The following is a 25525-nucleotide window of genomic DNA, read 5'->3' on the forward strand; positions in this document are numbered from 1 at the left end:
ATGGGATATTATATGGGAGAATGGCCCTTTTTCATGAGAATAGGACCCATTTGGTGCGCTGTGTGCTACATTGGTCACTGTTGGAAGTTCCCGGTAGTCAAAGTTTTGGACGAGAATGAATGCTGCCCCATTCGGAGGGGGGCGGAGCATTTTTAACTGAGATTTCACCAAACAAGTTATGGGTCTGAAGGAATTGAAAGAAGAAAAGCTCTGGTCCCCGATACTATTTACCAGCAGGGGACAGGAGGAGGCGTACGGCTCCCGGAAACTTCCCCAAGTAAACAGCAGCATCGCATCTGAGTAACCCCCCCTCTCCCCTCACGTGTCACAACCAACCCCATCTGAAAGGAAAGAGTGTGCCGGGTCAACCAAGTCACGGTAAGATTGTGCGGCCGGCGGCCGGGGCTGGTATAGTGGCGCAAGGTTGGGGCAGAATCCCGCCGCCCGTCCGGGGAGCCCGTCAGCGGCGGAGAACTCGCCGCCCCATCTGCTGATTTCTTGTAAAAGGCTTCGGGCTGGGAGGAAATCCCTCCCGCCCTCTCCTCCCATTGGCCCAGCCGCCTGAACTCGCCCCCAGGCGGCGTCCGGTCAGCCCCGGGCGGCCGCACCGTCCTCAGCCACTAGACAAACGCAGCAAGTTGGCGCGAACAAGCCCGCCTCAAGACGCCGCTCGGCTTGCCCAGCGTTTCCCGGCAGACGGACCAGTTGCAAAAGTGCAAAGGACGCCAGCTCCTCCCTGCCTGTACCTCCTCCCTCCATGCCTGCACCTCCTCCCTCCCTCCTCCTCGCCTGCCTCCCTCCTTCTCGCCTGCCCGCCTCCCTCCTCCTCCTCCCTCCTCCTCCTCCCTCCTCCTCCCTCTCCCCTGCACCTCCTCCCTCCCTGCCTGCCTCCATCCTCCCTGCCTCCTCCAGCCGCTGACAGACTGAAGCGCAGAGCTGCTGTGGAAAGGATGCAAGGGTGAGCGCCTGTGGCACAACTCTCCAAAACCTTCTCATTGCTGGCTTTAAAAAGAAAAATCAATCTATTTTGTCCCCAAGTAACGCACAGGTGAACTCCCCCCATTTGTCTGGGGGTCCCGTTCAACAGTTGCTCTTTTTTTTAAAGCTAACTATTTATTACCTGATGGTTTAACTTGTTGCGATTGCAGGATTGGGATGGTGGATAAAAACAGCACGGGAATGCGCCGCCTCAAGCAGTGGCTCATCGACCAGATTGACAGCGACCAGTACCCGGGCTTGATGTGGGACGATGAGCATAAAGTCACCTTTCGGATTCCCTGGAAACACGCCGGGAAACAGGACTACAACCAGGAGGTGGACGCGTCCATTTTCAAAGTACGAGGATTTTTGTTATTTTTTTTGAGGGGGGAGGGGGTACAATCTCCTGCCCCCCCCCCCTTCCCCAGTCCTACACGACCACCTACCTACCTCTCTTTTAAATGTAGCAGCCCCAGCACTCTCACGCAGTGCTTGGCTGCAGGGGGTGCACACAGCGTGGTCATTCGGCTCTTGAACTGAGGTACAGAATCTAAAAGGGATTTGCACCCCTGACTTTTTTAACATGCAAGTTACAAGGGATCTTCTTCTGAAAGTTGAGAAAGTTAACCCTCTCACAGACATATCAAGGACGGCGAATCTCATTGTTAATTAATTTCTAAGTGGTACACAAAATAATAAGTCATTTTTGCTCCCATCAACACAGCTCCAAACCAAATACCCTGGTTCAAGGTGTACTGTCATTTAATAATCTTTATTAGTGCCACAAGTTGGATTTGTTTATTGTCACTTGTTCCCAGGTACGGTGAAAAGTATTTTCTGCGAGCAGCTCAAACAGATCATTTAGTACATGGACATAAAAAGAAACTACATAAAAGGCAACACAATGTAAATACAGAGATACCGGGTGAAGCATACAGGAGTGTAGTATTAATCAGGTCAGCTTAATCAAGTAGGCTTACATTAACACTGCAGTGAAGTTACTGTGAAAACTTGGTATGTTGGTTAAATTATTTAAATATGTCGTAGATTTTACAGTTGTGGTAACTAGATATGGAGCTGTTGCAGTGAAAGACCATTAAAACATTCAGTAAGAAGCCATGCATAATTATCACTGAAGATTTTATAGTAAGCCTTTGAAATTATGCACTTTATTTGTGGGCATTAATTATTTGCACAAGTTGAGCATTTTCCTAACGACAGTATCATCATGTCTGAGAGACAGCTGGCTTGACCTATCTGTTCCTTGGCATTTGGAAACAGAACTGTGGGATCATTGGAAGGTGTCTCCCAGTGACTAGAGTAGAACACTGCTGAACACTATTAAATGGTGTTTAGGGTAATGTATCTGTAGTTGAACAAAGGTTTAGGACTAAAGTTCAGGTGTAAATCTAGGTTTATCAAGGCAGTATCTCTAGATCGAGAGCACCGTAATCCTTTAAACACTGAATTTCTCTGTGACAAGATTACTTTTTGCTTCTGTTTGTTTTTATTTTTCAAATGTTTTGACTTGGTACAATTGTCAAGTGAAATACTTAGAGTTGTAAAACATACACATTTAAAAGGTGGACACAATATGCAGAGAGATCTTACTTGTATTGAAAGTTTTTTAAAAATTGAAACGCTTGTGCAACAAAGTACAAGGTTCCCTTTGCCTATGTCTGCCAGACTGTCACTTGGACTATTGTGAAACTATAGAACGCTTGGACAGAATTGTTGATTGCTATTCAGCCTCCGTAACAAAAAAGGAGATACACTTAGATGATTGGTGTAAAATGTCCCCCAAATGCAGGTGCAGATGGGAAGGCATCTTATCATTTTTATCTCATGGTTTTTAACAGATTTAAAACTGTGTAAGTCAAACCTGTATCTTCAGCTGTGAGCTGAAAAGAAAATCACACTTGTATCGAGTAGAGATCAACAGTTAGCGAAGGCATAATACAGGAGATGTCAGAGGCCACCATTTAAGAAATAATCCCACTGTACAAATTTATCGAGTCCATCGACTAACTCATGGTTTATATGCTGCATGGCACTTACAGGCTTGGGCTGTCTTCAAAGGAAAGTATAAAGAAGGTGAGAAGGCAGAGCCTGCCACATGGAAGACGAGACTTCGCTGTGCACTCAACAAGAGTCCAGATTTTGAAGAAGTGACCGATCGTTCTCAGCTCGATATCTCGGAACCATACAAGGTTTACCGTATTGTTCCTGAAGGACAGCAAAAATGTAAGTTTAAGTTGTAAAGCAGCGTGGGGACATTATATAAGATGCACTCCTGCTGCGTTTCGCAGCCTGATTGATACATGTACTCTTCTAAATTTAAATTAAAAGAAGGAGCATTATTGAAACCAGGCAGCATTGTGGTTAGCACAAATGCTTCACAGCTCCAGGGTCCCGGGTTCAATTCCCGGCTTGGGTCACTGTCAGTGGGGAGTCTGCACGTTCTCCCCGTGTCTGCGTGGGTTTCCTCCGGGTGTTCCAGTTTCCTCCCACAGTCCAAAGATGTGCAGGTTAGGTGGATTGGCCATGCTAAGTTGCCCTTAGTGTCCAAAATTGCTCTTAGTGTTGGGTTGGGTTACTGGGTTATGGGGATAGGGTAGGGGTGTGGGCTTGGGTCGGGTGCTCTTTCCAAGAGCCGGTGCAGACTCGATGGGCCAAATGGCCTCCTTCTGCACTGTAAATTCTATGACTATCCAGCATCTGAAAGCGAACAATTCTGATGAAGTACTCCACTTTTTTCTCTCTTCAGAATTAGGTTGACCTCCTAACCTGCTGAGCATTTCTTGCATTTTCTGTTTTTTCTCTATTTTAGCCCTTTTTGTATTGGAACATGGGATTGGGGATGGGATGTAAAAGTAAAGTTGTTTAAAAGTCATTCTGTCCAGTATTATGAGACCGAGATTAAATTTAATCACCTAGAATTAACTTGATGTCTTTCTTGAGTAAAAGAGAATTGGCCCATATCAAACCCTATCTGTTCACTGGGAATAAACCTGCATAAAAAAAGTTTTTGCTAAATGTAGCAGTTTGGGTATGGTGTGAAAATAATTTGCTTTTGGTTTCAGTTAGGATTATTTTATTTTTCAGTATGCTCGTTCTATGGATATTGGAAGCATTTCAGCAGTGAGAAGAGAATTTTGAAATGAGTGCATTATGCAAACATGATAGCACCATTTAGCCAAGACATTGCTTGCAGAAATTGTACAGCTTTTAAAGAAATTATGGTAATGACTTTGAGCAGGAGGACAGTATTGGTCCACCCATCCTCCCCTCCCCATTGAACTTTACACAATGTTAAACTGATAAAATGAAGCAGTATACAGCACAACTGCTTTGATTTAGCTAAATTGAAGGAAGTATTTAACCTTTGGTTCATGAGATTTTGATCTTTTGAATAATGCTTTTTTTTTAAAAATGAAAACATTGAATTAACCTCCCCTTGCATAAAGGTACATGTAATCAAACATATCTTCATAATGTGGTTACAAATTTGATATAAAACTTGGGGTACGATTCTCTGGCCTCCCTGCCATGTGTTTCTCGGTGGCAGGAGATGGCCCTCCGTTGTCCCGGTCTTTTGGCCCTGCTGCTGTCAATGAGATTTCCCATTGATTCCACCCATGCCGCCAGGAAACCCCGCCATGGCGGGTGTGCGCCCTCGGCTGGCATGAACAGCCAACGGATGAGATGAATGATCAGTTAGTCTGTTTATGCTGGTGATGACTGACGAAGAATGCCAGCCAACATACTGGGAGACTTTGCAGTTCTTGAAATGTGCTTACCTAACCAAAGTAAATGTTGAATGGTGGTCTTCCCTTTATACAACATTTGTCATTACAAGGGCATAGGTGAGGATAATTGGATCTTCTGTAGGATCCCATTGGCTCCAAGGTGATAACTGAGTTGATTCTCTGTAGCAGATACTGTGGTCTGCATTATTCCAGGGAACTGTCGATGATTAAGGAGCCAGACAATGATGAAACTTGGGAGTTCCTAATGTTACTGGTGGTTGGGATTCATTCCAGGCAGTTTTGTAAGATGAAAGTTTGGAGTCGCAAAAGGCCGGGACAGATGTGGAGGAAGAAGATTATTCTTACTAAACGTGTCCTGTAAGCCCCATAAAGAATACATTTCCTAAAATCAAGCGTTTGTGCTAATACTGATACTATCACTTTCACTACATGCCATTGATGAACATACTACAGTGACTGAATCCTGTGTCCTATTCATTCCACCAACTTATTGGATTTTAAACATTTTGAAACAGGTAAATTTGGCAGTCACTCCAATGACCAAGGTGACGTCACTGATATGGATTGCAGCCCACCGAGCTCAAATGAACTTACGAAGGAGGTAAGTGACTACATTACTTTTACCCCTTTCTTATGGTTTAAGGTTGCAGTCAAATTGAAAGGCACTGAATAAACTGGATAAAGTAACTTGGTTCCTGGGCTGTGGGCCTGGTTAAATTTCAATCCAAATATGTACAGTGAAATCAACAGTTTCATTCCTTCCTCCATTAGACCATTCTGTGTTTTAAGAGAGAATTAAAATTTGTCGAGTACCTCATCATGGCTCTCCGGATGTCCCAAATCACTTTTCAAACTGCATGTGGGTAAATTTAACAATCTGTCTGCAAGTGATGAGCTTACCTGTGCAGCAGGTGAGATGAGTGATCCGTTAGGGGTGTTAAGGGCGGCACGGTCACACAGTGGTTAACACTGTTGCTTCACAGCATCAGGGCCCCAGGTTTGATTCCCGGTCACTGTGTGCAGAGTCTGCACGTTCTCCCCTTGTCTGCATGGATTTCCTCCGGGTGCTCTGGTTTCCTCCCACAAGTCCTGAAAGGCGAGCTGTTGGGTATTGTGGACATTCTGAATTCTTCCTCCGTGTACTCAGACAGTCGCCGGAATGTGGCGACTGGGGTCTGTTTTTGCTGGTGTTTACTGAGGAAGAATGCTAGACAACACACTGGGAGATCTTACTGTTTTTGAAATATGCTAAACCAACAGGCAGTTAATGCTGCTTTTGTGTCTGAGGAAAGATGGGTTCTCAATTCATGAACATGTATTGAAAGTAACTTCTGGGATAAAATAAAAAGTGAATGACAACACAGCGCCATTTATATGAAGTGTATCAAAGGTCTTTTTATCCCAGTCCAGTTTTATGTAGAGCAGTGCAAAGTTTTCATGAGGTGTAGCAGCATTTCAAACACTGGAACTCAGTCAATATGGACCACAGAAAGCCCTTTTGATGGTGCTGTGTAGGAGCTCCCACAAATATTCACTGTGGCAGCAGATCTTAAGGGCAATACTTATGTGAAAAAGGACTTGGGGAAATTATTTGTAGAAGAACAATAGGCTGCCAATATGAGGGAATGGGATGACCATGGATTCCAGTGCTGAGAGAGGGGTTTGCCAGGGGAAAGCAAATAAAACAGAAGTGAATGGGTAGGGTGCTGGCATGCATGCCCACAGGGACTACTATTTTGATAAAGCCAATGTGTGCTTTTCATCTCTCTTGTTGGTGATATGGCCTTTAAATGTAAAAGATCAAGTAGTAAGAGTATTTTTCCACTTGTACTCTGCATTATAAATAGGGAAGAAGGCTTTAGCCTCAAAGATGGCAAGGTCAATGTCCTTGAGTTGTGGTTCACTTGATATTCTGGTTGTTTAGATACACTCCCAGTTTTGTGATTTGTCATGTTTGTTCAACAGGATTGTGTACTTGGGAGTGATATCCCGCTTTTGGATCTTGAGTCAAATTTGCTAGTATTTTAATATTTAAAGTACCCAATTCATTTTTTCCCCAATTAAGGGGCAATTTATCGTGGCCAATCCACCAAGCCTGGGTTGTGGGGGTGAGACCCACGCAGACATGGGGAGAATGTGCAAACTCTGCAAGGACAGAGAGCCGGGGCCGGGTTCGAACCTGGGCCCTCGGCGCCGTGAGGTAGCAGTGCTAACCGTTGTGCCACTGTGCTGCCCCATGTTAAATTCTGGCTCTGGGTGACCCGTTTGCAAGTTCTTCCCGTGTCTATGATATGGGGTGGAAGTTGAAGGAAAGGTTTGGAGGAGCCAGCTGAACTCCTTGGCCCTATTTATCATCGAATTTCATAGAATTTACAGTGCAGAAGGAGGCCATTCGGCTCATTGAGTCTGCACTCTTGCGGCTCTTGGAAAGAGCACCCTACCCAAGGTCAACACCTCCACCCTATCCCCATAACCCAGTAACCCCACCCAACACTAAGGGCAATTTTGGACACTAAGGGCAATTTATCATGGCCAATCCACCTAACCTGCACATCTTTGGAATGTGGGAGGAAACCGGAGGAAAAGCACGCACACACGGGGAGGATGTGTAGACTCCGGACACAGACAGTGATCCAAGACGGAATTGAACCTGGGACCCTGGAGCTGTGACGCAATTGTGCTATCCACAATGCTACTGTGCTGCCCTTATAAAGGGAGTGGGTGGGGGAGGGGGGGTTGGCAAAAGTTAAAAGGATTAGTCATTTTTTTTCAGAAGGTTCAGGGAGGTTGGGAGATAGGTGTGTGATGATATTCTTTAGTGGTGGTTTAGAGCAGTAGCTTTTACTGACCCATATTTTATGGGCTAAGTCAGCCCCTATACAGGCGGCAATGCAGAAGATGATCCACGCATGAACACATTATTAAATTTAAGATGTAAAGGATGTCATTATTGTTCACTGTGCATATTGTACTTTAGATGGCTGTGAGATCAAACTCAGATTATTTACATACCGTACAGTGCAAGATTAATGCTTGAAAATTGGATTTGCTCATTTAAAGTTTTGCTCTGAAGTTTTCATTGAATCCCTACAGTGCAGAAGGAGGCCATTTGTCTCATCGAGTCTGCACTGACCCTCCGAAAGGGCACTCTACCCAGGCCCCTGTCCTCTCCCTGCAACCCCTAAAAAATAATTGAACCCGGGTCCATGGCGCTGTGAGGCACTGTGCTGGTTATAATGTAGAAATACATTATATTCAATAAAGTATTGTGAAGGAAGTTTACAGGGAGTGTTGTATTAGGTTTGTGGATGTGTATCAGTCTGACTTGAGCTGTAGGACTCTCACTTTGAGGGCCCAAGGCCCATTTTAAGGATTTGAGCTAGCCTGATGCTGAAGATGTGCACCATTGATAGAATTGTTGTCCTTGGGATGTGATGTTAAACTATAATTCTGTCCACCTGTTGAGGCGGGCACTGACGATTCCATGATAATAATTGAAGAAGAGCAAGTAGTTTTTTCAATATCCTTGTCCAACATCATTCCCTCGACCAAAGCCACCAAAAAAGTGGATTACCATTTAATTGCAACAAATGGTTGCTCTAATTGCCCTTAAAAACAGTTAATTGCATATTTCTTATTTGAAGCTGTAATAGATGATGTTTTTTCACTCTAGGATATGGGTGTCACTGGCAATGCCAGCATTTGTTCCTCATCCTTAATTTCCCTTGAGAAGGTGGTGGAGAGCCACTTTCTTGAACCTCTACAGTCCATGTTGTGTAGGCACAGAGTGCTGTTCAGAAGGATTTTGATTCAATGATAAAGTCAGGATGGTGTGTGGCTGGGTGGCACGGTGGCGCAGTGGTTAGCACTGCTGCCTCACAGCACCGAGGACCTGGGTTCGATCCTAGCTCCGGGTCATTGTCCATGTGGAGTTTGCACATTCTCCCCATGACTGCGTAGGTCTCCCCTCCAAAACCCAAAGATGTGCAGAGTAGGTGGATTGGGCGCACTAAAGTGCCCCTTAATTGAAAATATTTTTTAAAAGGGTGATGTGTGGCTTGGAAGGAAACTTGCAGGTTGTGGTGTTCCCACACACCTGCTGCCCTTCTAGAGCTCGGTTTGGATGGAATCTTGGTGAATTGCTGAAGTGCATCTTATATATAGTACTCAATCCTGCCACTTGCACTGGTGGTGGTAGGAGTGAATGTTGAAGGTGGTGGTTAAGGTGCCGAAGACATGGACTTCTTTGTCCTGGACAATGTAGAGCTTCTTGAGTATTGTTAGTGCTGAATTCACCCAGGCAAGTGGAGAGTATTCCATTACACTCATGATTTGTGCTTTTGTAGATGGTGGACAGGCTGTGGGTAGTTGGGGGTCAGGCGGTGAGATACTTAGAACATAGAAAAATACAGCACAGAACAGGCCCTTCGGCCCACGATGTTGTGCCGACCTTTTGTCCTAGATTAAGAACAAATTAATCTACACCCCATCATTCTACCGTAATCCATGTACCTATCCAATAGCTGCTTGAAGATCCCTAATGTTTCTGACTCAACTGCTTCCACAGGCAGTGCATTCCATGCCCCCACTACTCTCTGGGTAAAGAACCTACCTCTGACATTCTCCCCCCCCCCCCCCATATCTTCCACCATTCATCTTAAATTTATGTCCCCTTGTAATGGTTTGTTCCACCCGGGGAAAAAGTCTCTGACTGTCTATCTATTCCGCTGATCATCTTATAAACCTCTATCAAGTCGCCCCTCATCCTTCTCCGTTGTAATGAGAAAAGGCCGAGCACCCTCAACCTTTCCTCGTAAGACCTACTCTCCATTCCAGGCAACATCCTGGAAATCTCCTTTGCACCTTTTCCAAAGCTTCAACATCCTTCCTACCACAGGATTCCCAGCCTCTGACCCGCTCTTGTAGCCATATTATTTATATGGCTTGTCCAATTCCGTTTCTAGTCATTGGAAATCCTTAGGATGTTGGTATCAGCGATATTAAAACCATTGAATGTTGAGGAGAGATGGTTAGATTCTTTCTTGTTGGAGATAGTCATTGCCAGGCATGTGTGCGGCATGAATGTTACTTGCCAATTATCAGCGTAGTGAATATTTTCTAGTTCTTGTTGCATATTGATATGGACTGCTTCATTATCTGAGGAGTCACAAATGGTGCTGAACACCGTGCAATCTTCAACCACCATCCCCACTTCTGACCTTATGGTGGGAGAGAAAGTAATTAATGAAGATGTTTGAGCCCAGGACTTAGCCCTGATAAACTCTTGTAGCGATGTCCTGGGAATGAGAGGATTGGCCTCCAGCCATTCCTTTGTGCTAGATAGACTCAAACCAGGAGAGAGGTTCCCCCTGATTCCCATTCTTCGATTGTGCTAGAGCTCCTGATACCACACCCAGTCAAATACTGCCTTGATGTCAAGAGCAGTCACTCACCTCATCCCTGGAAGTCAGCTGTTTATGTTTGGATCAAGGCTGTAATGAGGTCAGGAGCTGAGTGGCCCTGTTGGAACCCAAACTGAGCATTGGTGAACAAGTCGTTACTGTGTAAGTGCTGCATGATAGTCAGAGACACCTTCCACCACTATGCTGATGATCAAGAGGAGGCTGATGAGGCAGTAATGGCCAGGCTGGATTTGTCCTGCTTTTTGTGGACAGGCCTAACCTGGGCAATTTTCCACATTTGACAGGTAATGCCAGTGTACTGGAGCAGCTTTGCTAGGCACTTGGCTAGTTCTGGGGCACGACTTTATAAATGCTAGTCATTATTTTTCCTTTTCTTGAGTTAGTCTCTGTGATATTACACATGGAGTTTTAAAAAATTGCCCAAATTTTGCTCCCATGTCAGATGCACAGAAACTGGAAAATTCCCGGCTCCATAAAGCGAACCTTTTAAAAATGGATGCCCGGAGGTTGGGTTTTCAGCCTGGTGCAGCGGGCCAGGGTTGGGGCAGGAAACGCGGGGTGAAGTGAGGAGGCTGTCAGGTGCAGGGGCGGGCTTGGCGCAAGTCTGCCTCGGGCTCTGGTACTTTGTTGATGTTTTAAAAATGATTAAAACAGGAAACATCCCTCCAGCCCTCTACTCTCAAATCCCCACCACCCCGCACTCACTCCATATCCCATTCGTGATAATGTGTGCCGCCCTGTGCTCCCCATTGCTCCTCATACACCCAATACCCCCATCCACTCCATGGCCCTTTATACCCTTGTGCCAACTTAATGCCAACTGAAGTCCCCATCCACCACCTTTTACCCTTACCCCCTCCATGCCAACTTACCTAGTATCCACCATGGACCAAACCTCCGGAGCCATACTGACATAAAATTTACTGTGTCTATAATGACATCACTTTAAAAATCACCCTCACTGATTTAAAAAAAATACCAATACATCGAAATGTCTTCAACTATTCTCTTCTGCAAACAAACATTTCATTTAAGGACTTAATCTCTTATGAAAACAAACATATATTTTCCATAACCACTGTGATCTGTCCATCAAACTGCTCACTTAACAGGCATTCCACTGTGATAATGTTAGGTTGTAAAGTCAGTCATTGCAGCACAAATCCTAGAATTATAACCCTCGGGGTTTATGTCAGATGACAGAATGAAATATCAAGCGTTGATTTGTTTTTTAAACTCCATTCTTTTAAAATAGGTTAACGCCCAGCAGAATTAACTTCTTTGACAGCTTTGTTGGTTCCAATGAGTTCTGACTGTTTTGACAGCTTACATATTCCGATGAGTTAGTGCTCTTTTTTTTTATGTTCAATCACGTCTACTTTTAACAATTCCAAAGGTTGTCTTTCCTATCCCAAAGGGTGTGTTGTTCTCTCAAAGCATGCGTTCCCTCTCCCATAGGTGTTCTGGGATCATATCCAAAGGAGTACCTTACCTCTCCAAAAGGAGTACTATGGCTGTCCAAATGAGTCCACCAAGTTTAGATAAGCACTTGGCCTGAACTTTGGTCTTTGGATTTCACACTCCTGGCCGAGCAAAATCCCTCTTCATTGGAGGTAGCTGATGAGTGGCTAGTTGTCTCTGTAAACCGTGCATGTACAAACCCCAGCCTGACTCCATTGGGGACAGGAGTCCACTATTTTCACCTCGACATAGAGCCTCTCTGTCGTAGTGGAAAATCTTAGCCTAACTGTAGTCTTCAGAAAAAGCAGCATTAGAGGGAAAGGCGATAAATAGACCGCAGTGTGTGAGCATAATTGATTCCCCCTTTCAAACTCATAGAACATAGAACATTACAGCGCAGTACGGGCCCTTCGGCCCTCGATGTTGCGCCGACCTGTGAAACCATCTGAAGCCTATCTGACCTACACTATTCCATTTTCATCCATATGTCTATCAGTGACCACTTAAATGCCCTTAAAATTGGCGGGTCTACTACTGTTGCAGGCAGGGCGTTCCACACCCCTACTACTCTCTGAGTAAAGAAACTGCCTCTGACATCTGTCCTATATCTACCACCCCTCAATTTAAAGCTTTGTCCCCTCGTGCTGGTCATCACCATCCGAGGAAAAAGACTCTCACTGTCCACCCTATCTAACCCTCTGACTATCTTGTATGTCTCTATTAAGTCACCGCTTAGCCTTCTCCTCTCTAACGAAAACAACCTCAAGTCCCTGAGCCTTTCCTCGTAAGACCTTCCCTCCATACCAGGCAACATCCTAGTAAATCTCCTCTGAACCCTTTCCAAAGCTTCCACATCCTTCCTATAATGTGGTGACCAGAACTGCACACAGTACTCCAGGAGCAGCCGCACCAGAGATATGTACAGTTGCAGCATGACCCCGTGGCTCCGAAACTCAATCCCCCTACTGATAAAGGCTAGCACACCATATGCCTTCTTAACAGCCCTATTAACCTGGGTGGCAACTTTCAGGGATTTATGTACCTGGATGCCGAGATCTCTCTGTTCATCTACACTACCAAGAATCTTGCCATTAGCCCAGTACTCTGCATTCCTGTTACTCCTTCCAAAGTGAACCACCTCACACTTTTCCGCATTGAACTCCATCTGCCACCTCTCAGCCCAGCTCTGCAGCTTATCTATGTCCCTCTGTATCCTATAACATCCTTCAGCACTATCCACAACTCCACCGACCTTCGTGTCATCTGCAAATTTACTAACCCATCCTTCTACACCCTCTTCTAGGTCATTTATAAAAATGACAAACAGCAGTGGCCCCAAAACAGATCCTTGCGGTACACCACTAGTAACTGAACTCCAGGATGAACATTTGCCATCAACCACCACCCTCTGTCTTCTTTCAGCTAGCCAATTACTAATCCAAACCGCTAAATCACCTTCAATCCCATACTTCCTTATTTTCTGCAATAGCCTACCGTGGGGAACCTTATCAAACGCCTTACTGAAATCCATATACACCACATCAACCGCTTTACCCTCATCCACCTGTTTGGTCACCTTCTCAAAAAACTCAATAAGGTTTGTGAGGCATGACCTACCCTTCACAAAACCGTGTTGACTATCGCTAATCAACTTGTTCTTTTCAAGATGATTATAAACCCTATCTCTTATAACCTTTCCCAACATTTTACCCACAACCGAAGTAACGCTCACAGGTCTATAATTACCAGGGTTGTCTCTACTCCCCTTCTTGAACAAGGGGACAACATTTGCTATCCTCCAGTCTTCCGGCACTATTCCTGTCGACAAAGACGACATAAAGATCAAGGACAAAGGCTCTGCAATCTCCTCCCTGGCTTCCCAGAAAATCCTAGGATAAATCCCATCTGGCCCAGGGGACTTATCTATTTTTACACTTTCCAAAATTGCTAACGCCTCCTCCTTGTGAACCTCAATTCCATCTAGCCTGGTCGACTGAACCTGAGTATTCTCCTCAACAACATTGTCTTTCTCCAGTGTAAACACTGACGAAAAATATCCATTTAACGCTTCCCCTATCTCCTCTGATTCCACACACAACTTTCCACTACTATCCTTGATTGGCCCTAATCTTACTCTAGTCATTCTTTTGTTCCTGATATACCTATAGAAAGCCTTAGGGTTTTCCTTGATCCTATCCGCCAATGACTTTTCGTGTCCTCTCCTCGCGCTTCTTAACTCTCCCTTTAGGTCCTTCCTGGCTAACTTGTAACTCTCAAGTGCCCTAACTGAGCCTTCATGTCTCCTCCTAACATAAGCCTTCTTCTTCCTCTTGACAAGTGCTTCAACTTCCTTAGTAAACCACGGTTCCCTTGCTCGACAACTTCCTCCCTGCCTGACAGGTACATACTTATCAAGAACACGCAGTAGCTGTTCTTTGAAAAAGTTCCACATTTTGATTGTACCCATCCCCTGCAGTTTCCTTCCCCATCCTATACATCCTAAATCTTGCCGAATAGCATCATAATTGCCTTTCCCCCAGCTATAATTCTTGCCTTGCGGTATATACCTATCCCTGCCCATTGCTAAAGTAAACATACCGAATTGTGATCACTATCACCAAAGTGCTCACCTACATCTAAATCTAACACCTGGCCGGGTTCATTACCCAGTACCAAATCCAATGTGGCATCGCCCCTTGTTGGCCTGTCTACATACTGTGTCAGAAAACCCTCCTGCACACACTGCACAAAAACTGACCCATCTATAGTACTCGAACTATAGTATTTCCAGTCAATATTTGGAAAGTTAAAGTCCCCCATAACAACTACCTTGTTACTCTCGCTCCTGTCGAGAATCATCTTTGCAATCCTTTCCTCTACATCTCTGGGACTATTCGGAGGTCTATAGACAACTCCCAACAGGGTGACCTCTCCTCTCCTGTTCCTAACCTCGGCCCATACTACCTCAGTATTCTGTCCTTGCATAATGTATAATTTATTGTTAAATGACAAAACTTGACTTCAATTTGGAATTCTCTGTGCACTCGGTAAGAGCTATTGTATGATGTGTTTTTTTCATACATTTTGCAGGTTGTTGTGGATTATAATGCCATAATAAAGAGAAGTCATTCTCCACCACAGGAGGACTGTACAAGCCAACCACAGCAAGATTGGTGGGGACGACAAACCATTGAGGGTAAATCAAGTCTTTTTTTTTCCCATTCTTAGTACTAGCTAACCAATGTAATCAGGTTCATTTTTTTACTCTATTTACTTTGAACTTTAAAAAAAAAATCACAGGATCTGACCGATTTAAAGGGATTCCGATAGACTAGCGGATTAGAATCTCCATTCTAGGGAATAATATTGGCTAGAAATTCATAAACTTTAAGTAATCATTATAAAAGAGCAGGAAAATAACAAGCTCTCCTCCAAGAAAAGTGAAAATAACTTGCATTAAACCTTCCACTCATGGCTACAGTAAACATGCCAGGAGATTCTAAACAAACAGAAGGAGATCCAGAGTTGACAGCCCCCAGTATAGGAGATTGGTAGAGCTGAGACAGAATTGGGAGAAGTCAAGAAGCAATGTTTAGGAATTGGAAAGTTTGTGTTTTAGCGACCCGTGAACGTGCGGGGCCATGAACGCTTAAGTGCGTTTGTCTAAAATTCCTTTCTCTGCTGCTTTAAGAGGAGAGATGTTAAACAAGTTAGTACCTGCAACAGAATAATGCAGAAGAATTTCAGATTCTCCACCAGCCGCACCACCACGTTCTCAAGGGCAATTAGGCTTGGGAAATACACGCTGGCCTTGCCCATCACACCAACATTCCATGAATAAATGAATAAGAAAAATAGATGGCTGTATCAACGCTGCACACTCCAATCACTCCACGGAACTTCAGGGCCTGCAGATTGTATGAGATGGAGAAGAATAGAATGAAGCCCTAATGGGTCTAATTTATCTGCACGGTACTTATTGATGAGAAAGGCCATTCTACCCAACTTCATTAATTCATCCAGAATGAACGCCCATTGCATGCTGCATACTATAAAAGCCACTAAATTCTAGTGATTGTGCAAAGTATTTAGCTCTCCATGGGCTAGATCTTGACTTTGTGAGTCATGCAAAATGGGCGGTATCAGCACCCTGTTTTATATCTCTCCTGATTTTCGTTCCCAGTGGAAATCAATGGAAATGCGAGAAATGTAAAATGAGCTTCTTACTTGCAATTGCCTCCTTTACACCATTGCACAAAGTCAAAATCTACCTCGGTCTTTTTTCTTTATTCATTGTGTTATGTATCTCCATGTCGAAACCTCTGAGTTGCTGCCTTAATGAGAACGCCCACCAATGCCGCAACAGATTAACTGAGCATTTAGTTTATTGCTGCTTATGGGACTGAGGTTATATGTAGACTTGACCCTGCTGAGTGCTGAACAAAAATTGTGCCTGTGCTTCAAAATTTCTTCATCGGCTTTGAAGCATTTGAGACATCTTGGGGACGGGAAACGTGCTGCAGAAATGCATTGTTCTTTCTGTGTTTCTCTAGCCTGCATCATGTTAAAAGAGTACCTATAATAATTTCTGTTTTTCTCACTTGCAGATTCTTCAATGCTGTATTATGCCAATAGCTTTGGACCCATGCAGCCCAATTCAGGTACAAAACGCATAACTGCTACTGTTCATGTATACTGAGGCGTCTGTTCAGGACCCAAATTGCAGGATTGCGCAACTCAGAACATGAACCTGTAATTCACCTTTCTGAAAATGTTGTCTTTTTTCTAGGGTTTTGCCAAATGATTGTCACCTTTTACTATGGAGGGGTGTTAATGTCCAGGATTCCTATACGACGCTCCGATGGCTGTAGAATCACCGTACGCCATGCTCCCGTCACCAGCGAGGCCATATTTGGGCCAGAGAGTATGGAGCAGGTTCTGTTCCCACCCACAAAACATATTATGAACCCTCGACAGCAACAAGTTACGAATAAACTCTTGACTCACCTTGAGCGTGGGGTGCTGCTACTCAGCAACAATGAGGGCATCTACATCAAGAGGCTCTGCCAAGGCAGGGTTTTCTGGAGTGGCCCCTGTGCGGCTTTTGCTGACAGGCCAAACAAGCTGGAGAGAGACGCGATAGTGAAGCTTTTTGACACAAAGCAATTTTTGCAAGGTTTGTATTCTCTGCCCGTTAATGTAGCAGCAACTGGTGGCATTTATATAGCACCTTCCCATGATGTGGAACATCCTACAGTACAAGACTGTTGCAAAACAGTGTGACACTGAGGTGTTAGGACAGATGACCAAATTCTCCTCGGAGGCAGGCTTTAAGCAACGCCTTAAAAAGACGAGGGCAGTGACGGGTTTAAGGAAGAAACTGCTGAGCTTCGGTAGCTGAGCGTACAGCCACTGGTGGTGGAATGACAAAAAATCAGTAATCCGCAAGAGGGCAGAATTGCAAAAGTGCAGAGATCTCGAAGAGTAATGGGGAGGGTGGAGATGAAAGAGATCGGGAGAGGTGAGACTATTGAATGCATTTGAAAACAAGAATGGGAATTACAAAATCGACATATTGCCGGACTGGGAGCCTCTAAATCAGCGAGCACAGGATGATGAATGGGATTTAATCATCAGGAAGTAATTAGCTGAGAGGCAGATATTACTCTGGTCCGGTACTGTCATTAGCAATACATATTTCAAAAGTACACGATGCTGATTAAATTGTCGTCAGCATGAACAGCAAATTTTGTGCGAAGAGCAGTTGTATGTTAAGACCATAAGACACAGGAGCAGAATTAGGCCATTCGGCCCATCGAGTCTGCTCCGTCATTCAATCATGGCTGATATTTTCTCATCCCCATTCTTCTCCCCATAACCCCTGATCCCCTTATCAATCAAGAACCTATCAATCTCTGTCTTGATGACACTCAGTGAATTGGCCTCCACAGCCTTCTGCGGCAAAGAGTTCCACAGATTCACCACCCTCTGGTTGAAGAAATTTCTCCTCATCTCTATTTTAAAGGACCGTCCCTTTAGTCTGAGATTGTGCCCTCTGGTTCTAGTTTTTCCTGCAAGTGGAAACATCCTCTCCACGTCCACTCTATCCAGGCCTCGCAGTATCCTGTAAGTTTCAATAAGATGCCCCCTCATCCTTCTAAACTCTCTACGTACAGACCCAGAGTCCTCAAACGTTCCTCATACGATATGTTGCTGAAGCTTTTCATATTGAACACATCAGGACAAATACAAGAATGCCAAATTTCAGAAAAGCACAGCAATTTATTCAACATGAGAAAAGGGTGCTGATTTGTTGGCAAGTCGACTCTGATTGGCCGGGGTGTTACCACGGAGATAGAAATGGTAAACCATAGGGTCCCCAAAGGCGAAAGGCTTGAACAAATTGAGAACTGGTCCCTGTGCATGAATGTTTAGTTCACTTGACTAGCCAGCTGGTTTGTGATGCAGAGCAAGGCCAGCAGCGTGGGTTCAATTCCCGTACCGGCTGAGGTTATTCATGAAGGCCCCCCCTTCTCAAGCTTGTCCCTTGTTGGTGGTGTGATTCTAGGGTTAAATCACCATGAGTCTGCTATTCCCCCTCAAAGGGGAAAGCAGCCTAAGGACATCTGGGACGATGGCGACTTTACCTTGTCTTTACTTAGCCCAGTGGGCTAAATACACCAACTGGCTTGCAATGCAGAACAATGCCAGCAGTGCGGGTTCAATTCCTGTACCAGCCTCCCCGAACAGGTGCCGGAATGTGGCGACCAGGGGCTTTTCACAGTAACGTCATTGAAGATGAACACGTTATGAGCTCAACTGATTAGAGACAGTTGGTGTAGCCATTAGTGCTCTCAGAAATGTTCAGCTGAAGAAACATGTTCATGTTCGGCAGAGTACAGATCCCGAAAATCCAAACCAAGACATGTGTAATTCAACATGGTCCCACGAATGGAGGGCTGAACAACGTGAGTCTGCTGATAGCTTTGACAAAAATATCAGGAATTTAAATGATATGCTACCACTGGACAGAGCACCCCAAAGATATTTTATTTAGCTTTTCTGTTAGTGAGGAAAATATAATCCATGTTGGATCTATGTAAGTAAATTAATCTGGGTGATATGATGATGGTGCTACAGTGTTGCAAGATGGTAATTGTTTAGTTTTTATGACATTGGATGTCATGTTTGTAGTCATTAACTCTATGTCAGTTGTATTACCCTCTTAAAATTAAGAAGAATAAGAGACATTGCTGCCATTCACATGTTATGGCTTCTGGGTTGCTGCAGAGTAAAGGAGACAAGAGTCCTACTTCTCCACAAAACACCTTTATTTCTTTGATCCAACTTTACACACAAATCTCCACCAACAAATAGTGCCCCCTGTATCCCCTTTATATATCGGTGACTTCTATTGGATAATTGACATTAAATTAGTATTAAATTGGAAGGTCTGTTAACCCATTCCTAACAACTTGCAGTATATTTCTGCTTGGAAGTTGGTGGGCTCGGGTTATGGTGGGTGTCGGCAAATATTTCAGAAATAAAGCAAATGGTGTATGCACTTGAACGTTTTTTTTCTTTTAAGTCTTTCATGGAATGTGGGTGTTGCTGGCAAAGCCAACATTTGTTGGTCATCGCTAATTGCCCTTGATTAGTTTACTCGGCCGTTTCAATGGGCAGTTAAGAGTCCACCACAATGCTGTGGGTATGAAGTTACATGTAGGCCAGACGGGGTTAAGATGACACATTTCCTTCCCGAAAGGACATTAGAGACCAGATGGGTTTTTATGACAAATTAGTAACAGTTTCATGGTCGTCATTACTGATTATAATTGATATATACCGTCGGGGCATGCCAGTGACGTGATTGGATTTCTGGGGTCAGTAATTCGGATTATTCTGGAAAGTTGCTTGCCCACCGTGGGTGCCTACTTGGTGGTGATGAGGAATGACCATTGGTACCTTCAGTTGGGTGCCAAGACTCAATTTTATCACAAGTGGCTCAGCTTTCAGTCGATGTGTCCTGTGATAAGTCCCGGTCATGTAGACATTTTGCATTCTCAAACTTTTAAATGAAGTTCCTCTATCAATCATGGAAGTGCTAGATGCCAGGAGAACAGAGGCAACTCTTTATGCGGAGGGTTGCCAAGGTGCAAATGTTGGGGAAATATGATCTGTGATACACTTCCTGTATTTGTGGGGCATTATAAAATGCTGCTTTTGAAATGAAAACAAATGGTTATGCACAATGCCACTTCAGCTGGAAAACACTGTTAAGTGGCAGGAAAAAGTGAGGGTCCAACACAAGAATTCTAAGGTTTTTCTCTTATTTTGCTGCAATAGGTCTAGGCCCACACTCATAAAAGAACTATAATCTATGTCCAACAATAACTTGTATTTTTCGATCCACCATGTTGCGCTTTTTGGAAACAGGCAGCTAACTTGACTCATGCTGTTATTTTGGCCGCCATTTTAAAGAAAGGGAAATTAGACCACCGCCATTGGCATATTTCACAGTTTTGGAGTTGGCGATCGGGGCTCAACTATTTAAGATCTATATTAATGACTTCGATGAAAGGACCAACTGTATTGTCGCCATGTTTGCTGGTGATACAAAGATAGGCTGGAAAACAAGTTGTGCGGAGGATCCAAACAGTTAGCCAAAGGATAGAGATAGGTTAAGCGGGTGGGCAAAACAAAATTACAAACGGAATAGGAAAAAAAGTATGGTTGCCCACTTTGGAAGGAAGAAGAGAAAAACAGAATATTATTTAAATAAAGAGACTGCAGAATGCTGGGGTACAAAGAGATCTGGGTGTCCTTGTACGTGAATCATGAAAAGTTAACAAACTGCAAGTGATTAGGAAGACAGATGGAATGTTAACCTTAATTCCAAGGAGAGTGGAGAATAATAGTAGAGAAATCTTGTGACCACTGACAGGGCATTGGTAAGATTGCAGCTGGAGTTTTAGTGAACAATTGTTCACCCACTGAGTCCAGGGTACATAGACTGGAGATACCGCGATAAAGGGGATAAAATTAAAATTTGCAAGAGGAAGGGTGATATATACGTCAGTAGTAACTGATGAGACACTATTCAGTTGGGAATCAATTATCCCAAGTACATATGGTGCTAGAAACCAGTGCACGCAGGAATAAAGGTACTAAAATAACCAGGAATTAAATTCTTCCGGAATACACAATAATAGATTATCCCAGCGCACACCATTCAGTCCATCAAGACATTGTCAGAAGCCGGGATTTTCCACCTCTCCCCACTGCGTGTTTTCTAACGCTGTCCGCAGGCTCACCATTGGCTGAGAAATTTCACATTTCCCATGGCCAAGTTGTGAAATTTCTATGTCAGGAATGGGATGTGAGGAAGTAAAGCATGTCATGGCAGAGTTTTGAATCCTCACGGTGCTGTCCAACTGGATCAGAAGGAACTAGGTGAACATAGGCTGAGATTTTCCGACCCCACCTGTGGTAGGATTCGTCACGGGCGGAACGGAAAATCTGACGGGAGAGCCAAAGGTGACTTGCGGTGGGAATTTTCGGTCCCGCAAATAACCGGAAAATCCCAGCCATGCATTTCAGGTCTAGTTGGCCTAGCAGAAGGGCACTGGACTGCTAAGGATTGTCATGACTATGATTCAAGTTGGAAATCAATTTCCCCCTCGCTTGCCAGTTCAATTTCAGGAGCCAGGTTCCGTGCTTAAAGCAACAGAACTTCACAGTTCACATTTTCTTTATCAGTGGCTACCTAGTGAAATGCAAACACCTTGAACCTTAGCTGGGACAAGTCAAACGATTCACATCAAATAAAACGACTAGGAAATCAACCAGTATGGAAGCCTGTCAAAGATAAAACAAACCATCAGCACTAGAAATGGCTGACGTGCTAGTCTATAAAGCCTGAAAACATAACTATATTTAAGTCAAACATTTTGGTTTGGGCAGCTAGACAATGCTAAATATTTGCCACCACCTTGTTCGGTAATCTTCAGTGTACACTTGAATTGTGCATTGGGAAAGGATGAAAAATGCTTTTGGATGCAAGTTGATGTAGATCCAACAAAACCGAGTCACAAAAAAATAATTAGCTTATGGTAGTGACAATGGTATGTCGTCTTAAAATGTTCTACTTCTCTTGCAGCTTTGCAGCTTTACACCGAGAACCCCCAGTGTGTCCTTCCGAATAACAAAGTGATTATATGCTTTGGAGAGGAGTTTCCGGACATGAAGCCCATCAACAAAAAATTAATTGTAGTGGAGGTAAAGAAACTAATGGCATTGGCAGAGTAGTGGGTGGGGTGCGGTGTGGGTGGGGTGGGCAGATGACAGATGTGGGATTATTTAGATGGCCTTGCGCACAATAAAAATTGAATTCCTTTTCCGCTTATTCTGCAGATTGAGCAGCTGAAAACGAAGCAGATCTTACAAGCAGTGCTTCAGTCCAGGAATTATGATAATAACATACTCCTTCAAATTTCCAATGAAACAGCAGAGGACAAATTGTCTGGGATTCTTCACGAACTTTGCATGAATAGCTACGGTTACCCACGACCTGCCTTCAGTGAAAACCAGCAAATAAGCTGAAACGAATACGAACCAATCTCCGTTTCCGTGACCAATGGACATGTGTGTAAGTTGGTGGCATTAAATGAAAATGCTCTTCGCTGGTTGTCAGTAGTGTTGCTAAGGGACTCGGAGAATCCCTTAATCATTCTCGTTGGCTGATTGCCGCTTTGCACTGCAGTTAAGATTTTTTTGTAACCATATTCCATTTTGTAAAATAATTGTATGTTCTGTACAAGTTTATTTTTCACTGTGAAAAACGATTTATTATCCATAGGAGTTTATAGCAAAAGGGACTGAACAGGCATCTACCTGCAATACTGTTCATTACTGTCATGACACTTACTATGTAAGAAATATTTATTAGCTATAAAATAATGGATATCTAGGAGGGAGTTACATGGTTTCACTTAATTTCGTATGAAAAATTTATCAAAAATTCAAGTTTATAATTTCTACCTGCATCAGTAGCCCCACAATTTTGTTATCATGTTGGCTTTTAATGAAGGCAGGATGTATGGCTGTGTAGGCTGCAAATTTGTATTTTACGTTGCACAGTTATTCTTAGTTATTTTGTAATATTCAACAGTAGTTGCTGATGTTAATTGTGACGGCAGAAATGCAGCATGAGTTGGGCACAAATTCCATAATTTGATTTGAAGAAAGAGAGGCTTCCGTTTGTATAATGACGTTTAATGACCTCGGGTCACTCCAAAGTGCTTTACATCCAATGAAGTACCATTTTGTTTCTTGAAGTGTAGTAAGAAACACAGTAGCATAGGTATGGACAGCAAGTGCCTGGAAACTGCGATATAATAGAAGTTAAAGGATAAACAGGAACCTGAACATCAGGGAGAACTCCCCTCCCCTTCTTCCACATAGGACCATGGGATCCTTTAGGTGCACCCAAGCCCTCAGTATAATGGCACTCCTGATATTTATACGACCTACTTGATACTGGACTGAAGTACCGTCTTAACTCTTTTTGCCCATGATCAGAATTTTACCAGTTCTGGGAAATGAGGTGGCGATTCCCACCGTGTGGTTGGGCATGATCCAGATCGCAGTCCACCCACAATACAGGAGGGGTGGGTTTAGCACTGGCACTGAGGGCGGGGCCAAAACACACCAGCAAGCCCAGCTTCACAGAGGCCTGGACGCCGTTTTCAAATGGCGTCCTGATCTCCAAGTGAAAGCAAAGACCCCCCCCCCCCCACCTCCAAACATCGCCGGCATTAGGGCTTAAGTGCCCCCCTCCCGACTTCAAAGGATCACTGGTATCGAAACCCGCCCCCCCCTTGCACCAATTGCCAGTACCAGCAGCCCCCCCAAACCCCACCTTTCCTGCCAGGTGAGTGAGGCCCCACCCCTGTGTCAAGTTGGCACGACCATGGGAATGCTCTGCCATGTAACCGACCACCCGGGGGCTCTAATGTCCTATGGGCCCCCTGTTGTGGTCATTATGCTGGTTTCCGGTAATGGAAACCAGTAGTGATTCCCGCCGATCTCCTGCATTGCCAGCGGGCGGTGAGCATGGTGGGAAGTGGGAGTATCCGGTTTGAAATGGTTGCAGCATGTTTAAATGCTGATTTAACGCTCAACTAGGTCACACCCAGCGAAGGCATAAACCAGATTACGTAAACTGCAGCTTGCCGGGAGCATCCTGCACAAGTCATCGTCCGGCAAGAGTCCCGTTTAGGAGCTCTCCCGATGCTATTTTTCAGACACAGTAGGATGTGCGCCAGCCTCAACAGAGCCGGAAAATGCCTCTTGCAGTGAGTCTTGAACCTGGAACTTTCTGCTTCAGAGGAGAGGGTGTTACTAACTGAGTCACTGTTATCAGCTGAGTTAGGAGGCCGGCTAATACAGGGATCAAAGTTGGTAATTCCTTAGTATTGGACTGGGTTCTGTATTTACCCAGTCAGTGGGAGGGAGCTTACTGTTGCGTCCGCCTCAAGAACTGATATTCCCACCCAAGGCCAATTGACCTTTGTCAAATGGTCTGTCAACTTTTCTGTCCTGCTCGCGCCAATTCGCACGACAGGCGGGACTGGGAGATTTACCCAATTTGACGAAAAATATGAGCTTGTATGTTCCGTCTTGTCTGCTCAGACTATTGCAAACCTACTTTAGACTTAATTGATTCCGCTAGTGAGCCAAAAGGATGAGGGAAAATAATAAGAACATATAATAGTTGCTGAAACCAAGGAGCAAATAACTTTTCAATACAGGAAGTGTTGGCAGTTCAGAGAGTGGTTATCAGGAATGTCACACCTAATTTCGCGCTGGAGTGTTTTTCTCTCCCTTCCTCTCCTCCCATTTAATTCTCCAACCTTTCCATCAGTCCCTAAATTGGCTGATACTCGCTACTCTGAAAGTCTATTGGATTAAAGTACGATTACAAAAATATAGATATTAATTGCATGTCCGTTTCATCAGTTTTGGGTATTACATAGATCATAGAACATACAGTGCAGAAGGAGGCCATTCGGCCCATCGAGTCTGCACCGACCCACTTAAGCCCTCTCTTCCACCCTATCCCCATAACCCAATAACTCCTAACCTTTTTGGATACTAAGGGTAGTTTAGCATGGCCAATCCACCTAACCTGCATGTCTTTGGGCTGGGGGAAGAAACCGGAGCACCCGGAAAAAACCAAGCAGACACTGGGAGAACGTGCAGACTCCACACAGACGATGACCCAGCAGGGAATCGAACCTGGGACCCTGGCGCTGTGAAGCCACAGTGCTAGCCACGTGTGCTACCGTGCTGCCCTAATTGTTGATGGGTTATGATTTTTTTCTCTAATTTTATAGATTCCAGGAATAAATTGAAGAATCTACAAAAATAAGTGTTTTCTGACCAAACTATATATATAGGTATCACAGTCGGCCTTCCAGCAAATATTCCTTTGTTCATATTTTTAGCATGCATGTTAATATTCTTGATAAAATTAAACAAACTGTCATAGGCGTTTAGTATGGACACATTAAGCATAAGCATTGTGTAGAATTTGAAGCACGTTCACATCTTTACTGGTATTTACGTTCCACTCAAATCTCTTCCCACATTACTTCATTTCACTGTGACAGCATACCTTTTTCTTGCTCCCTCATGTATCTATCAAGCTAGTCCTTAAATGTATCTGTAATTTACCTCAACTACTCCAGCGTGGTAGGGAGTTCTTCATTCTCGCCACCCTCTGAGTAAAGAATTCCTTGTGAATTCCTTATTGGAATTATTAGTGACTGCCGTACATTTATAGCCCCTAAACTTGACAGCAACATTGCCAGTCAGAAGCCCCAAAGGACC

At 44.1% G+C, this 25525-nt stretch overlaps 1 protein-coding gene across 2 annotated transcripts; it reads left to right on the top strand.

Moving 5' to 3' along the window:
• Positions 1–289: 289 nt before the first annotated feature.
• Positions 290–24375, top strand: irf8 (interferon regulatory factor 8). Of its 2 annotated transcripts, none has more exons than XM_038806288.1 (9): positions 290–378; positions 1149–1335; positions 3039–3222; positions 5264–5349; positions 14723–14828; positions 16240–16293; positions 16422–16808; positions 21792–21910; positions 22046–24375. In XM_038806288.1, exons 2-9 carry the CDS (start codon positions 1156–1158, stop codon positions 22232–22234), a joined length of 1305 nt encoding a protein of 434 aa, XP_038662216.1. In that variant the 5' UTR covers positions 290–378; positions 1149–1155; the 3' UTR covers positions 22235–24375. The 2 variants fall into 2 exon arrangements, with proteins under 2 accessions (XP_038662216.1, XP_038662217.1); XM_038806289.1 differs by lacking the exon at positions 290–378 and adding an exon at positions 805–958.
• Positions 24376–25525: the final 1150 nt, after the last annotated feature.

This window comes from Scyliorhinus canicula, chromosome 9 (assembly GCF_902713615.1).
Source record: "Scyliorhinus canicula chromosome 9, sScyCan1.1, whole genome shotgun sequence".
NCBI lineage: Eukaryota > Metazoa > Chordata > Chondrichthyes > Carcharhiniformes > Scyliorhinidae > Scyliorhinus > Scyliorhinus canicula.